Genomic DNA, 16,576 nt, shown 5'->3' on the forward strand with positions numbered 1-16,576 from the left:
GCGGTTGCTGGGCCGCAGTGAATTATGGGTCTTGTGGCCGCCATCAGTCAACGGCTGTCCGAGGCAATGCTCGGCGAGTTTCAAGGCTCTTACCGAACGCCGTTCCAATTTGGATTGGTTCTGTGAGGTCAAAACGACTCAGAATTCCATTATCTATTAGGCTCCTACCCCCGCTCCAGCTCACTGTGCCTTTGAAGTTGTGTGCGCGGGAGCTTACAGATTAGTGCACGGCCGTGCAGCTGCACACCTTAGAGGGAACAGTAATGGTAGCAAGCCAAGCAGTCCAACGTCAGTGGTTGGAAACAATCGTCAAGGACAACATTTATTCTCACTTGGAGAAGCATGGGTTAATAAGGGACAGCTACCACAGCTTTGCTAAAGCAAATCATGTCTGACTAACAAGGACAAAGAGTGAGCACGAGAAAAGATTAGCAGGTAACATAAAAGGGAACCCAAAACATAGAAAAAGTAATTCTTTCTTTGCCCTGGAGTTATTTGATGAAGTAACAGAGGGTTGAAGAAGATAGTGCAGTAGATGTTGTATATATGAACTTTCAAAAGGCATTTGATAAAATACCTCATAACAGACTTATTCGGAAAATAGAAGCACATGGTATTAAAGGGACGGTGGTAACTTGGGTATGAAATTGGCTAAGGGCCAAGAGGCAGAAAGTAATGGTGAACAGATGTTTTTCTGACTGTAGAGAGGTATGCAGTGGGGTCCCCCAGGGGTCAGTAGTAGGAACATTGCTTTCCTTATTATATATAAATGATGACTTGGGCTTGCGTGCAGGGAGTACAATTTTGAAGTTTGCGGACGATAAAAAACGCAGCAACATAGTAAATAGTGAACATGATAGTGGACGACTTCAGGAGGACCTAGACAGCCTGGTGAAATAGGCAGACTCATTGCAGGTGCAATTTAATGCAGATAAGTGTGAAGTGATGCACTTTGAGAAAAAACATAGAGGGGCAATATAATCTAAATGGTACTATTTTGAGGGGGCTGCAAGAACAGAGGGACCTGGGAGTGCATATTCAAATCTTTGAAGGTGGCAGGGCAAGCTGAGAAGGCAGTTAAGAAAGCATATGGGATACTTGGCTTTGCAAATAGGGGCATAACTTCAGTTATGTGGAAAGATTAGAGAAGCCAGAATTTTCTCCTCAGAGGAGAGAAAGTTAAGAGGAGATCTAATAGACGTGGGGTGTGGGAATAAATTGGACAGCTCTTTCAAAGAGCCAGCACAAGTGTGACGGGCCAAATAGCAAGATTCTATGATCACATCAACTACTGTATTTTCACAAGAAAGTGGAAGAGTTTGGTAAAAAAAAAAAATTATGAATTTACCTTTAATTAAAACTTGAAAGATTAGTTTTTACAGATGTTTAAAATATAGGGCCGGATTTTCCAACCCCCACGGGTGCGTACGAGTTGTGTACACACCCGTAGGGGCCTCGCAAGTGCCGGTTTCAGCTATGCAAAGTGCATGCGCTAAAAACCAGCACTTGCGATGTCAAGAAACCTCTCGACATCACATGCCTGCCCGGGAAAAGTGCCTCCGCGGGCAGGGAGTTGCACTTTCTGTACAACTTCCGCCTGTTGAAAACCTTTAAAAATCTTATGCCTGGTAAAAGCAGGCGTAAGGCCTGCTTTTACCAGCATAAGTTTTAAAAAATTAAAACATTTCCACTCATTTATAATTTTAAAATACTTTTTAAAAAGTTAGTTTATTTTAGCCCCGTAAAAAAACTCAAAATTAAATTGAAATAATTTAATGTAATTTAAACTAATTTTAATTATGTGATTTAAACATTTTATTTAATGTTTAACATTTTAAATGTAATGCCCATTCATACTTTTGACAGATCTGTGCATAGAGACCTGTCAAAAGTGTGAAGGGGGATTCCCTTCTTTGATTGGTTCCCCATGGCCCACGTGATCCCAGGGAAGCTTGCAAACTGCATGAGCCCCTGGGATACCTGGGCCTCTGTGCATTTTGTAGTGGAGAGGCCCAGGATCGCAAGTTTCAGGACCTACGGAGCCAGCAAGTGCGTGCGTAGATTTTTTCCGATCGGAAGCATCCGCCTGCAGGAAGCCTCCGATCAGAAATTCAGGGCCATAGTTAATTGACAACAGGATATGAGGTTGCTAACACCTTGAGTATTAACTAAGAATTTCAACACCAAGATTAAAAATATTTCAATTTTATAGATTCATTATTATGCCAGTGGAATGCCTATCCAAAGAGGAGCATAAATTAAGAAATTACCTAGGGATCTCTGTATTTCTGTAATGTTATAATTGCATGTAATCCAGACAATTAAAAATCACCAGATTGACAGGTCACTTGCACATCTTCGCAGACAATGCCCAAGATATTTACATGTGCAATTACTTTTGTTAAGAGATGCACAGCATTCAATCTGAGAATTAATTTTCTATACTAAAATCTGAGATCAAGTACTGCTTGGGATTGTACTCTTAACCATGTGGAAAGTATCTATGCCGGACTTGGGTGAAATATTACACTTCAAAACTTGCAAAGAACATAAACAGTTAAGAATATGTCCTACGGGCTTAATAAATGTAAAATAAAGTGTTACGTTTTGACAAACGGTTTAAGTCCTTCCTAAACCACAGATCCTTTGCTGATATCATGGGATACCTTAAAGTCCAGGCTGTGCCAGCTGTCATTCAGTATTAGTGTTGCTGCAAAGTGTAATGAGTTACCTCAGTCAAGGCCCAGTGGTGTACAAACTGGTCTAGATCAGTCACATAAAGACGGACAGATGAAAACTGGGACTGGCTTATATGAGGATTACTGCTGCTGTTCTGGAGCCATGTCAGTTCTTCTCCGGAGAATCCTGCAATACATGAAATGAACAGAAGAGACAATTACAAATACATTCTCTCCACAAGCCCTTTGCAAAACTCAATTTAAAAAAAATGACCCTTTTCATGATATCTCTAATACACCATTATTCTGAAAATTAGGTTTAAAACTGACTTCACAATCTCTCATGGGCAACACATTTAACTGTATTTGTACCTACAGTGAAGTCCACTCACTTCACAGTTAGCATAAAAATGTCATAACCATGATGTAACAGAAATTAAATCGATGATACAATGTTTGTTTAGGTAAAAATAAGAATCCCTTTAGTTACCCCATGGGAAGATCCATCACTGGGGGTTAGGATTCTTTCCAGTTGGCGCAGATGACCTTGGAAGTCAATGCCCCACAGGTAAGGTGGTCATGGCCAAACAGCAGGACATTTACCAATGCTCTGTGCTGGCTGTCTGCAAAATTGATATGGCTCCAGGTCCAGATAATACCCATCAAAGGGTGATTAAAGAGATGTGACCGGTGCTTTGTCAGCCCCTTGCCCGTATCTTCAACAGTGTCAGGTATAGTTCCCTTAGACTGGAAGCTAGCTCATGTAGTACCTATTTTCAAAAAAGGGGACAAATCGGAGCCAGAGAGAACTACAGACCTATCAGCTTGACGTCCATTATTGGGAAGATGCTAGAAGGGATCAGGAGAGATGCCCTTTATGATCACTAGGAAAGGGGCCATTAGAAATACACAACACGGCTTCCAAAAAAATAGGTTGTGTTTAACAAATCTGGTAAGAGTTTGTTGAGGAAGTCACTAGGGTAGGGAAATCCAGTAGACATCGTTGACCTGGACTTTCAGAAAGTCTTTGATAAGGTACCTCACACTTGGTTACTTCACAAGATAGAATCTTGTGGTATCAGTAACAATTTGAAACACTGGATTAGGAATTGGCTCCAATCCCGCAGCCAAAAAGTTGTAGATAACGGATGCAGTTCAGCCTGGAGACATGTTATTCGTGATGACCCCCAGGGATCAGTCCTAGGCCTGCTACTCTTCACTGTCTTTAATAATGACCTGGACAGTGCTGTTGAGCAAGTTTGCAGCTGACAAAAATCTGTGCAAGGGTGAAAATGGTAGAGGCGTGCAATCAAATCCAAAGAGATTTAAATGTGCTAGGGGAGTGGCCCACACGTTGGCAAGTGGCATTTCATTTAGATAAGCACAGTTGGTGGAGCCACCATAGAATACAGGTATAATTTACAGGGTTCAATATTGAAAGAGGTTGAGAGAGAAAAAGATCTTGGTGTTATTGTGCACAGATCACTAAAGGTTCATGACCAATGTAGAGAACTGTAGCTAAAGCTAACAAGGTATTGGGTTGTATTAATAGAACCACACAGTATAAATCAAGGACACAATTTTTACACTATACAGGTCGCTGGTCAGACCACATCTAGAGTAATGTTCCCTCTAATTTTTTTTCGTGCACTGTCCCTTGCATGCGTGATATCTCTTCCAGCAGCAGCAGCTGGCGAGCGGCCTGCGAGGCATCTCCCGATTGATGCGCGGCTGCACACCTTGGGGGGGGGGGGGGGGGGGGGAAAACAGCACTATGCCCAGTTTTGGTCCCCCCATATGGTGGGTAATATAGTGGTCTCAGAAAAGGTGCAGAGGAGAGAGAAAAGAATGATTACTAGCTTAAAGAACTTCAGCTGCTCAGATTGGTTCAAGGACCTTGGTCTATTGAGTTTAGAGCAGCTTAGACTTAGAGATGATAGAGGTCTATAAAATAATTAAAGGGCTGGATAGTGTCCCCATTGATAGATTATTCGAGTTTAACAGGTTGGGGCGGACCAGGGGACAAGTTTAAACTATGTAGGAGTAGGAATGGACTGGATGTTCGGCAGTTCTTTTCCCAGAGAGTTGAGAGCCTCTGGAATATATTGCAGCTGGTGGGGTGGGTGTTGACTCTGCGTGCCTTCAAGACCGACCTGGACCAGGTCCTGACTGGGGCAGAGATCGCATCATATGGAGGGCAAGGGTCTTTATATGCAACACTTGGTCCATGTGATCTCCTGGACTGGTTTCAATTGCCTGAAGGGGTTGGAGAGGATTTTGAGTGTATTTTTTCCCCTTATTGGCTCTGGGTTTTTTCCTCTTTTTGCCTCTCCCAGCAGATTACATGGCTGCAGGGGTGGGGTGGGTGTGAAGTAGCGGGGAAGGGGTACGAAGTGTTTAGCCATGATGGTCCTGCCATCACTGTGTGGGGCAGGCTTGATGGACCAGTTGGTCTTTTCTTGCCCATCAATTTCATAAGTTCGCAATTTAGCAGATTATACTACAGCAGTACCCTTGCACGTAGTTGGGTTTCACTCATCATTGGTCCATGCCAACCTGCACCTAAACTCCATGGTCTTGGTTAAGTTGGTCGTGTCCCTAAAAGGAGAGCATGTGTAGTCCATAACATGGCTAACAAACTCTTAATTGTGGATTTCTTGGTAGCTTGGTTTGAACACTCTTAAGAACGACAATGGTTTTCCAAGCATACAAACATCCACTGCCCAAAAACAATATTGTGGCCAAGAGGGTGCACAGCAGACAATATGCTCCCAGGCCTCCATCAATGGCCTCAGAGTCAAGCACCAGAAGGAATGCAACAGCATCCCAAGGACTACTCTGTCCTAATTTTTCTTCTCCACATTTGGGAGGTAGCTACAAACCGCATCTCAAAATCCTGGCTGAGATTAGTAACTCAGTAATTTGGAGAAATCAAACCGATCTCACCCATTACTTTGCAGCTGCATGCTTGCATTCCAATATGTTCCACAGTGCCATTAGGAATTCTCTTAAAAAAGCACATCACTATTTTAAAAAACTCCATTTATGTACTGCTTGCTACTGTAATTGTATGGAGATAATCTCTCATGTAACAAGGCCTATGAAATTGATGTAGCACAAATAACAGTAATTGTATGTATATAGTAGTGACTTACAGTTGGAGTACTATGAATGAATCGGGGCATAGAGAAAAAAACATCAGAAAAGGTTGAAGTGGAATCCATTGGTTACTGCATTCAAATAAAATTTATATTTTTAGTTTTTAAAATGCAATTTGAAGAAAATTGAACAGTAAGCACCTGTCAGTGTAGAAAACAGAAAACTGAAGTAATCCACATCGTTGACTAGACTGTCCGGAAGTGAAGTAGCCCATCCACCAAAAGATGACCTAGAATGAAATAATGGTCAACATTAAGTGTCTTGCATATTTTTATGCTGCACAAATGCATATTTAAAACACCAACACTTACAATTTAAGCTAATAAACAGAAAACTTCCCTTCTGGAAAGACTACGTGTAGCAGAAGTTTTACTTAGACGAATTAGGAAAAAAAACATATTCCAAAGTACATTTGAAAAATGATCACGCACTATAATAGAAGTTTGTACACCTCTCTTGGTAGTGAAAAGAGTAAACAAACAGCTTAAGGTCAGAATTAAAAGCAACCAAAGTATAACCCAGTTACAATCTAATTGGGTCATATTTAAAGATTTGAACATAAATTTAGTGTCTCTTTTTCTACCACTTTTCATAAGTTAAGACCCTTTAAAGACAAATATTTAGCAAATACTCTTTTTCTTCACTTTAATTCCAGAGATCAAGTTAGGACATCTGTTTTTTTTATATGTTAAATAGTAGAAACATCATTCAACAACACGCCAACATAATCAACGTTTACCTTGTGACCATCTATTCTGTTCCCTCCGAGGACAAACTGAATATTGGCAATGATGTTAATGCCGAATTGAAATAATTCAATAAAAGACAGTGCGTTTATATAGTATCATTCATGATAGAGATACCCAAAGCATTTTATAGTCAATGAAGTAGTTTTGAAGTGAAGTCACTGTTGTAATGTAGGAAACATAGCAAGCAATTAGTACACAGCAGGTCCCATAAACAGCAACGAGGGAAATGACCAGATAATCAGTTTTGTTTAATGATGCTGGTTGAGGGATAAATGTTTAAATGTTGGTCAGGACAATGGGAGAACTCTCCTGCTTGTCTCCGAACAGTGCCATGGAATCTTTCATGTCCACCCGAGAGCGCAGATGCAGTCTCGGTTTAGTGTCTCATCCAAAAGACGGCACCCCCGATGGTGCGGTACTCATACTGCATTGAAGTGTCAGTCCAGATTATGTGCTCAAGTCCTGGATTGGGGCTTAAACCCCAAACGACCATCTGACTCACCCAGAATTTCCTACGTAACTAACCGACCTGCTGTGTACTTCCAGGATTTGTAGATTTTCTTTTTAGCACATTGTATAGGATGATGCTTGAGACATTAGCTATCGAAGTATATGTTTCTTTGACGCTGGTCTTGAAGAATCTCACATCAACTTCTATATTTATATAGCTTCTTTAACGTAATAAAACGTCGCAAGGCGCTTCACAGGAGTGTCATCAAAAATACAAAATGTGACACCGAGGCATATAAGATGTTAGGGCCGATGAACAAAAACTTGGGCGAAGTAGTAGATTTTACAGAGCGTCGTAAAGGAGGAAAGAGAAGTTTAAATGTTTCAAATGTTGAAATGATTTAAACATGAAATTTAGTTTTAGATTATAATCTATGGCAAAATCTGTATTGAAAAGTGGCTAAGATTACAAAAAAAGGCTAGAAAGGTTACCAAGCTTAGGTCGATGATTCGATGAACGTATATGTGGTAAAAAAAAGAATTCAATTACGTCCCAGACTTAGTGATTTATTTTTCTTGAATTCTATGGTTCTGGTGTTAACCAAATCATGATGCCTTTTTAGGAGATATTATCTCAGCACGTATTACCAATGGATATTTCTACTGCATTTGAAATGGTTTTCTATATTCCTCTTCACATCCCCTAAATAAAAACAGAAAATTAATCTCACCTGTATATCAACTAAAGAGACAAATTGAACAACTTAATTCTTTTAATTTTTTTTTTATATAAATGCGATTGTTTCCAATTAAGTATCCAAAATAAAAAACTTCAGCTGCATTTTATGATTATTTGTTTCTATTTATAATTATTGTAAAGTTTTATCAAGCTCAATTTAGATGGTCAAGTTATGAGTTATTCTTTCATGGTCCAACTTTTTCCAAAAACAAAGACACAGTTACAAAGCTGGCTGGGAATGTAAGTTGTGAGGCGGATTCAAGGGGATATAGACAGGCTAAGTGAGTGGGCAAGAACATGGCAAATGGAATATAATGTGGAGAAATGTGAAGTTATCCACTTTGGTAGGAAAAATATAAAAGCAGAGTATTTTTTAAAACGGAGAGATTGGCAAATGTTGGTGTTCAGAGGGACCTGGGTGTCCTTGTACACGAATCACTGAAAGTTAACATGCAGGTACAGCAAGCAATTAGGAAAGCAAATGGTATGTTGGCCTTTATTACAAGATGATTTGAGTATAAGAGTAAAGATGTCTTACTGCAATTATATAGGGCCCTGATGAGACCACACCTGGAGCATTGGATAGAGAACTGGTTGGCGGACAGAAAGCAAAGAGTTGGAATAAACGGGTCGTTTTCCAAGTGGCAGGCAGTGACTGGTGGGGTACCGCAAGGATCGGTCCTAGGACCCCAGCTGTTCACAATATATATTAATGATCTGGACGAGGGAATTGGATGTAATATCTCCAAATTTGCAGACGACACAAAGCTGGGTGGGAGGGTAAGCTGTGAGGAGGATGTCGTGAAACTCCAGTACGATTTGGACAGGTTGGGTGATTGGGCAGAAACATGGCAAATGCACTATAATGTGGATAAATGTGAGGTTATCCACTTTGGTGGCAAAAACAGGAAGGCAGATTATTATTTGAATGGCAATAGATTGGGAGAAGGGGAAGTGCAACGAGACCTGGGTGTTATTGTGCACCAGTTGCTGAAGGTAAGCATGCAGGTGCAGCAGGCGGTTAAGAAGGCAAATGGTATGTTGGCCTTCGTAGCGAGAGGCTGAGTGAGTACAAGAACAAGGATGTCTTGCTGCAGTAGTACAGGACCTTGGTGAGACTGCACCTCGAGTATTGTGTGCAGTTTTGGTCACCTTACCTGAGGAAGGACGTTCTTGCCATGGAGGGAGTGCAGCGAAGATTCACCAGGCTGATACCTGGGATGGCAGGAATGACGTACGAGGAGAGATTGTGTCGATTGGGCTTATACTCACTGGAGTTTAGAAGATTGAGAAGGGATCTCATCGAAATCTATAAAATTCTGTCAGGTCTGGACAGACTAGATGCAGGAAGGATGTTTCTGATGGCCGGGGAGTCCAGAACCAGGGGTCATAGTCTAAGGATAAGGGGTAAGCCATTTAGGACTGAAATGAGGAGGAATTTCTTCACCCAGAGAGTGGTGAACCTGTGGAATTCTCTGCCACAGAGGGTGGTGGAGGCCAGTTCATTAAATGTATTCAAGAAAGAGTTGGATATATTTCTTGAGGCTAAAGGGATCAAGGGATATGGGGAGAAGGCAGGGACAGGGTACTGAATTTGGATGATCAGCCATGATCTCATTGAATGGCAGAGCAGGCTCGAAGGGCCAACTCCTGCTCCTATCTTCTATGTTTCTATGTGTACAGTTTTGGTCTCCTTACCTAAGGAAGGATATGCTTGCCATAGAGGGAGTGCAACGAAGGTTCACCATACTGATTCCTGGGATGGGGGGATTGTCCTATGAGGAGAGATTGAGTCGACTAGGTCTCTATTCTCTAGAGTTTAGAAGGAGGCGGTGATCTCATTGAAACATACAAAATTCTTACAGGGCTCGACAGGGTAGATGCAGGGAGGATGTTTCCCCTGGCTGGAGAGTCTAGAGGGGTCACAGTCTCAGAATAAGGGGTCAGCCATTTAGGACTAAGAGGAGAAATTTCTTCACTCAGGGTGATGAATCTTTGGAATTCTCTACCCCGGAGGGCTGTGGAGGCTCATTGAGTATATTCAAGACAGAGATCGATAGATTTTTGAATATTAAGGGAATCAAGGGATATGGGGATAGTGCAGGAAAGTGGAGATGAGGTAGAAAAACAGCCATGATCTTATTGACGGAGCAGACTCGAAGGGCCAAATGGCCTACTTCTGCTCCTATTTCTTGTTATGTTCTCAAACAGAAAAAGGAAAGACCAGAACATTGCTATTTTGTGATGTTTTCACATGAACATTGTCCATTTTCCCAAATCACCAGCGGTCATGTAGGTGACTTACAAATTATCCAGTGCTGTTAAGACACTATGGGGTAGAAATTCATTTGTGCCGATTTTTGGTTCCAGAGTTGGCGCTGCGCAAGTAGTATGTACCCAAACCAAGTGGCCCGAGGCTGGCCAGAAATTAGGTCTCAAATATTCCAGGAAAGCTGCCAGCACCTGATGTGCTTCCACAGGCAGCCAGCCCTTCAGGAGGATTGAATTTTGGGCTGCTACCTCATCCGCAGCATCCTCAAGCAAGTTCCAAGTTGAGAGGGGGGGGGCGGATGGGAAGCCGATTGTAGCTGGCAGAGTGCTATGGAGCCGGGAGGAGCACTCCTGCTCCTGACTTCACATTAAAAGAAAGGAAGACTTGCATTTATATAGCGCCTTTCACGACCACCGGATGCCCAAAAGCACTTTACAGCTAATGAAGTACTTTTTGAAGTGTAGTCACGGTTGTAATGTAGGAAATGTGGCAGCCAATTTGCACACAGCAAGCTCCCACAAACAGCAATGTGAATCTGTTTTTGTTATGTTGATTCAGGGCTAAATATTGGCCAGGACCCCTGCTCTTTTTCGAAATAGTGCCACGGGGTCTTTTACGTCCACTTGAAAGCGCAGACGGGGCCTCGATTTAACGGCTCATCTGAAAGACGGTACCTCCACCAGTGCAGCATTGGATTGTCAGCCTAGATTTCTGTGCTCAAGTCTCTGGAGTGGAACTTGAACCCACAACCTTAAAATTAAAGTTGAAAGAACATTTTTTACTTACAGTTTTGGTGGCAGCAGCTTGCTAGGCCACAGCCAAGGCAGCAAATCCTGAGCAAAACAGGAGCCTGCTCCGCTCAGGGCAGCCCAATTTCCCCGAGGGGTCCTAAACAGGTGTTCGGCCCCTCATTAGCATAAGCAAGGGGCCCAATGCGCATTTAGGCAGCCGGCTGAAAATTGTCTGAGGCCAATATGGTGACGGACATTTTTCAGGGGTCCTTGGAGCGCAGGACATAGTCTTTCAAAATTGGTTATTTTTGGCCCCGTTTCCTGTCTGGAAAATGGGTGCAACAGTGACCAATTTCTACCCCTAGAAGTCTGCTGGGCAAGGCGACTGTACGGATTATAGTGTTAAAATACATCTGAGCAAGTTGTCAGTGTGATACAGAATACTGCCATCTACAGGAAATACAAGGTTATAATGCATTTAAAATGCATGATTGCAAATGACCATCAATTGCAGCAGCAGAGAGCTTTTAAAGCAAAGCTCAAATCAAGTTACAAACTAAAACAGTTTAAGAGTTCTACAGTTTTAATGTTCCAATAAGCAGCAGGCACATTGTTGAATACAATATAATTCTACTCCAGTTTCAAGAACACACATTTCCACTCATCAGTTCTTTAAATATTTAGAACTCTAATTTTAGGGTTTCCTGTTGGTACCGAGTGAGCAGTTGAGCCATACAGACCAGAAAGAATGCAGTTTGAATTCCTGGACTGAGCTTTGTGATGTCAGGAGAGTGATAGGGACCTCAGTACCCCTGGGCTAAGGAGCGAGTAGGGGTGTAGAAAAATGGCAAAGGTTTCATTGACCTATTCTGGAAGTGAGTACAAGGCTGTGCCTTTAGTTCCTTCCTCCCCTGCCGCACTCCCCCCTTTCCCTGCCTCTGCACCTGCTTAAAACCAGTTACATCTCCAACTTTTTCCAGTTCTGACGAAGGGTCATCAACCTGAAGCATTAACTCGGTTTCTCTCTCCACGGATGCTGCCTGGCCTGCTGAGTGTTTCCAGCATTTTCTGCTGTTATTTAAAACTTGGCTGTGTTGTCCCACTCAATCAAATATCCTGCCAAACTCATTATTGCTTTCATACAGTGGCCACGTGAGCCAAGTACTGTAGAACATGTGTGTCACAGTATTTCAAGGGAGAGGTCAATGCTTCAGGGGGGTAGAAAAGAAATTTGGTAAAAGTGCAAGGTTAATTTTAAAAAGGAGATTTTGATCAGAGGAAAAAAGCCATTGTGCTTGCTTAAAATTAACATTAAAAATATTTAGCGTGCAATTGAGCAGAGTGCACTGAATAAAACACCAAATGGTTTCTGTAAATGCAACATCACATGATCTGCAGCAACACATTAAATATTTTGAAAGCTTGTTCTAAAAGTTCTCTGTGGTTGGTTGGTTGAAAATTATTTTGAACAGTTTGATATAAAAATACATGTGCAAGTTAGTTATGTGAAAAGTCAGGTCATATAGCTTGCCGATAAGTGGCAGTCTTTTTCTACAATTTAATTAATGTAGGACAATGGTAATGTACTGAATAATGTTCATTTACAGAGTGCAAGATTTTCAAGTTATCCAATACATTTATAATGGAGACTGGTTATCACCACTGGAATTAGCCTGAGGCAACGCTGGTTGATGGAGCCATGGTCGGAGGAAAGTAAATGTTGGCAGGAGCCAAAGAGGATGCCATCTGTTTTGTCAACATGAAGCTGGAGGAAATTTTGGCTCATTAGATCATAATGTCAAACAGGCAGCACAAGAGTGTAGCAACACTTATAGAACCAAGGGAGGAGGTGGAGGAGTAGAAATGGAGTCATCTGCATATATGTGGAAGTTGAACCCATGCTTGTGGATGTTGCAGAGAAATGAAGAGGGGACATAATTAAAAGGATACAGCCAGAGGACGTGGTCCATATTGGTACCAACATAGGTAGAAAGAGGGAGGATGTCCTGCAGGCAGATTTTAGGGAGCTAGGAAAGAGATTAAAAAGCAAGACCTCAAAAAGATAAGTAACCTCTGGATTACTCCTGGTACCACATGCGAGGGAAGATAGAGCAGATGAATGCGTGGCTGGAGAGATGGTGCAGGAGGGAGGGCTTCAGATTCCGGGGGCATTGGGGCCGGTTCTGGGGGAGGTGGAACCTGCACAAGCCAGACGGGTTGCACCTCAACAGAGCTGGTACCAATATACTCACATGGAGGTTTGCTAGTGTGTTGGGGAGGGTTTAAACTAAGTTGGCAGGGGGATGGGCACCAGGATGTAGCATTAGCAAGGAGAAACAAAGGGCACAACGGATTGGAAGAGATGGATAGCACTAAAGCAAGAAATAGTAAGGTATTAGGTGGGGTCAGACTAAGAACACAGGATGGTCCAAATATGTATGTGAACGCATGAAGCATAGTAAGCAAGCTTGGTGAGCTGCAGGAGCAAATAGCCACATGGGAATATGATGTCGTGACAATAACAGAGACCTGGCTCAAAAAGGGCAGGATTGGGTATTAAATATTCCTGGATATAGGGTGTTTAGGAAAGATAGGCGGTGGTTTGGCAGTACTGGTTAAAAGGAGAATGTTAGTGCTGGAGAGAGAGATAACGTCCTGGAGGGGTCAAGGATAGAATCTATCTGGCTAGAGTTAAGAAATAATAGGGGTGCCATTATACTACAACATGTATTCTATAGGCCACCAACTAGTGCGGGAAAAATATGGAGGAGCAAATTTGCAGGGAAATTACAGAGATGCAAGAACTATATAGAGTAGTGATAATGGGGGACTACAACTATCCTAATATAAACTGGGATAGTAATAGTGTAAAGGACAGGGAGGGGGAAAATTTTCTGAAGTGTGTTCAGGAGAACTTTCTTGATCAGTATGTTTCCAGCCCAACAAGGAAGGAGGCATTGCTGGCTCTGGTTCTAGGGAATGAAAGAGGTCAAGTGGAGCAAGTGTCAGTAGGTGAACATTTAGGGAACAGTAAGTTTTAGATTAGCTATGGAAAAGGACATGGGGCAATCTAGAGTAAAAATACTTAATTGGAGAAAGGCAAATTTCAGTGGGACGAGAACGGATCTGACCCAGGTAAATTGGAATCAAAGATTGGCAGGCAAAACTCTAGTGGAACAATGGGCTGCCTTTAAAGAGGAAATAGGTCGGGTACAGTCGAGGTACATTTCCACTAGGGGGAGGGAAAGGTAGGGCAACTAAAGTCAGAGCTCCCTGGATGATGAAAGAGATAGAGAAAGTACGAAGAAGCATAAAAAAAAGTGCGTATGACAAATGTCAGGTCGAGAATACATCTGAGAATCAGGCTAAATATAGAAAGTTCAGAGAAGTGAAAAAGAAAATAAGAGGGGCAAAGAGAGGGTATGAGAATAGAATGGCAGCTAATATAAAAAAGGTAATCCAAAAGTCTTCTCTTACTACCCATTTACTATTTATATGCCGATAGGAGGGGTGGTGCCGATTAGGGACCAAAAAGGAGACCTATGCATGGAGGCAGAGGGTATGGCTGAGGTACTATATCAGTACTTTGCATCTGTCTTCACCAAGAGGATGCTGCCATAGTAAAGGAGGTGGTAGAAGAGATACTGGAGGGGATAAGAATTGATAAAGACGAGGTACTAGAAAGGCTGGCTGTACTTCAAATAGGTAAATCACCAGGACCAGATGGGGTGCATCCTAGGATGCTGAGGGAATTGAAGGAAGAAATCGCAGAGGTACTGGCCATAATCTTCTAATCCTCCTTAGAAATGGGGGTGGTGCCAGAGGACTGGAGAATTGCAAATGTTATACCCTTGTTCAGAAAAGGGTGTAAAGATAAACCCAGCAACTACAGGCCAGTCAGTTTAACCTCAGTAGTGGGGAAGCTTGTCGAAACAATAATCAGAGACAAAATTAACAGTCACTTGGACAAGTGCGTATTAATTAACGAAAGTCAGCACGGATTTGTTAAATGCAAATTGCGTTTAACCAACATGATTGAGTTTTTTGATGAGGTAACAGAGGGTTGATGAGAGCAATGCGGTTGATGTGGTGTACATGGCTTTCCAAAAGGCGTTCGACAAAGTGCCACATAAAAGAGGCTTGACAGCAAAATTGAAGCCCATGGAATAAAAGGGTCAGTGGCAGCATGAATACAAAATTGGTTAAGTGACAGGAAAGAGGAAACGGAATGGAGGAAGGTTTACAGTGGTCTTCCCCAGGGGTCAGTACTCGGACCACTGCTTTTCTTAATATATATTAATGACTTGAATGTGGGTGTACAGGGCACAATTTCAAAATTTGCAGATGACACAAAACCTGGAAGTATAGTGAACAGTGAGGAGGATAGTGATGGACTTCAAGAGGACATAGACAGGCTGGTGGAATGGGCAGACACGCAGATGAAATTTAATGCAGAAAAGTGTGAAGTGCTACATTTTTGTAGAAAGAATGAGGAGAGGTAATATAAACTAAAGGGTACAATCCCAAAGGGGGTACATGAACAGAGGGACCTGGGGGTATATGTGCAAAAATCGTTGAAGGTAGCAGGGCAGGTTGAGAAAGCAGTTAAAAAAGCTTACGGGATCCTGGGCTTCAGGAATAGAGGTAGAGAGTACAAAAGGGTGGAAATGATGAACCTGTATAAAACACTGGTTTGGCCTCAACTGGAGTATTGTGTCCAATTCTGGGCACCGCGCTTTCGGAAAATGTGATGGCTTTAGTGATGGGTGCAGAAAAGATTTACGAGAATGATTCCAGAGTTGAGGGACTTCCGTTATGTGGATAGACTGGAGAAGCTGGGGTTGTTCTCGTTAGAGAAGATTGAGAGGAGATTTGATAGAGGTGTTCAAAATCATGAGGGGTCTAGACTGTTCCCATTGGCAGAAGCGTCAAGAATCAGAGGACACAGATTTAAGGTGATTGGCAAAAGAACCAAAGGCGACATAAGAATAAACATTTTTTTTTTAACTCAGCGAGTGGTTAAGATCTGGAATGCACTGCCTGAAAGGGTGGTGGAGGCAGACTTGATCACGGCTTTCAAAAGGGAGTTGGATAAGTACCTGAAAGAAAAACATTTGCAGGGCTACGGGGAAAGGGCGGGTGAGTGGGGCTAGCTGAGGTGCTCTTGCAGAGAGCCAGCATGGGCTCGATGGGCCGAATGGCCTCCTTCCATGCTGTAACCATTATATGATATGATTGAGATATGATTAACTGTGATGGCTCCCACTATCCAGCATAACACACAAGGAAGCTACCAGAGAACTCTCTGTTGCCTTTTTGAAGTATTGGAGTATATCCCACACTCCCAGTGTGGGGGGGGGGGGGGAAATGATGCTCACAGGGAGCATGGGTGGGAGAAATGGAGCTACACCATGGCAACACCATTTCCAATCCAAGTTCTCTGTGATCCTTGCTCCCTACCAGTGTGGAATTACTCTAGCTTTGAAGAAAGTCACCACCTTCAGGGGAAGGGTAAAAAATTCAGAGAGATTGTGAAAACCCTCGTCAAAATGAAGTTATTTTCAGAGTTAGTTTACTCAACTTAATAAATGATTTAATCTAGAAAAAATTGCTACTATCATTATTTTCTGATAAAGCGACATCTTAAAATAAGCATGCCCCAATGAACAATAATCATCTACCCATCATTTAATAAAGCTGTCTCTCCCCCACCTTGAGATACTTCCATGCCACACACCATTCCCCAGATAAAGCACAAGTGTCGTGCTGCCAGACCTCTGTCAATACCCTCTATGACC

General features: G+C 42.3%; 1 protein-coding gene across 7 annotated transcripts in view; it reads right to left on the reverse strand.

The window, feature by feature from the left end:
• The window catches only part of tex10 (testis expressed 10), a 128,199-nt gene that overhangs the window by 47,887 nt on the left and 63,736 nt on the right, over positions 1–16,576 (reverse strand). For all 7 annotated transcript variants that reach the window (XR_015078419.1, XM_085988201.1, XM_085988204.1 and 4 more), the window contains 2 exons: positions 5,978–6,066; positions 2,732–2,865 (listed from right to left, as the gene is read on the reverse strand). Coding sequence is in view for 6 of the 7 variants with exons in the window: in XM_085988201.1 (XP_085844327.1) it covers positions 2,732–2,865; positions 5,978–6,066 (223 nt within the window). In the remaining variant the exon portion in view is untranslated. The remainder of the gene's footprint in view (positions 1–2,731; positions 2,866–5,977; positions 6,067–16,576) is intronic.

The sequence above is a fragment of the Somniosus microcephalus genome, chromosome 5, assembly GCF_052327205.1.
Source record: "Somniosus microcephalus isolate GS21.2 chromosome 5, FLI_Smic_1.0, whole genome shotgun sequence".
Taxonomy (NCBI): domain Eukaryota; kingdom Metazoa; phylum Chordata; class Chondrichthyes; order Squaliformes; family Somniosidae; genus Somniosus; species Somniosus microcephalus.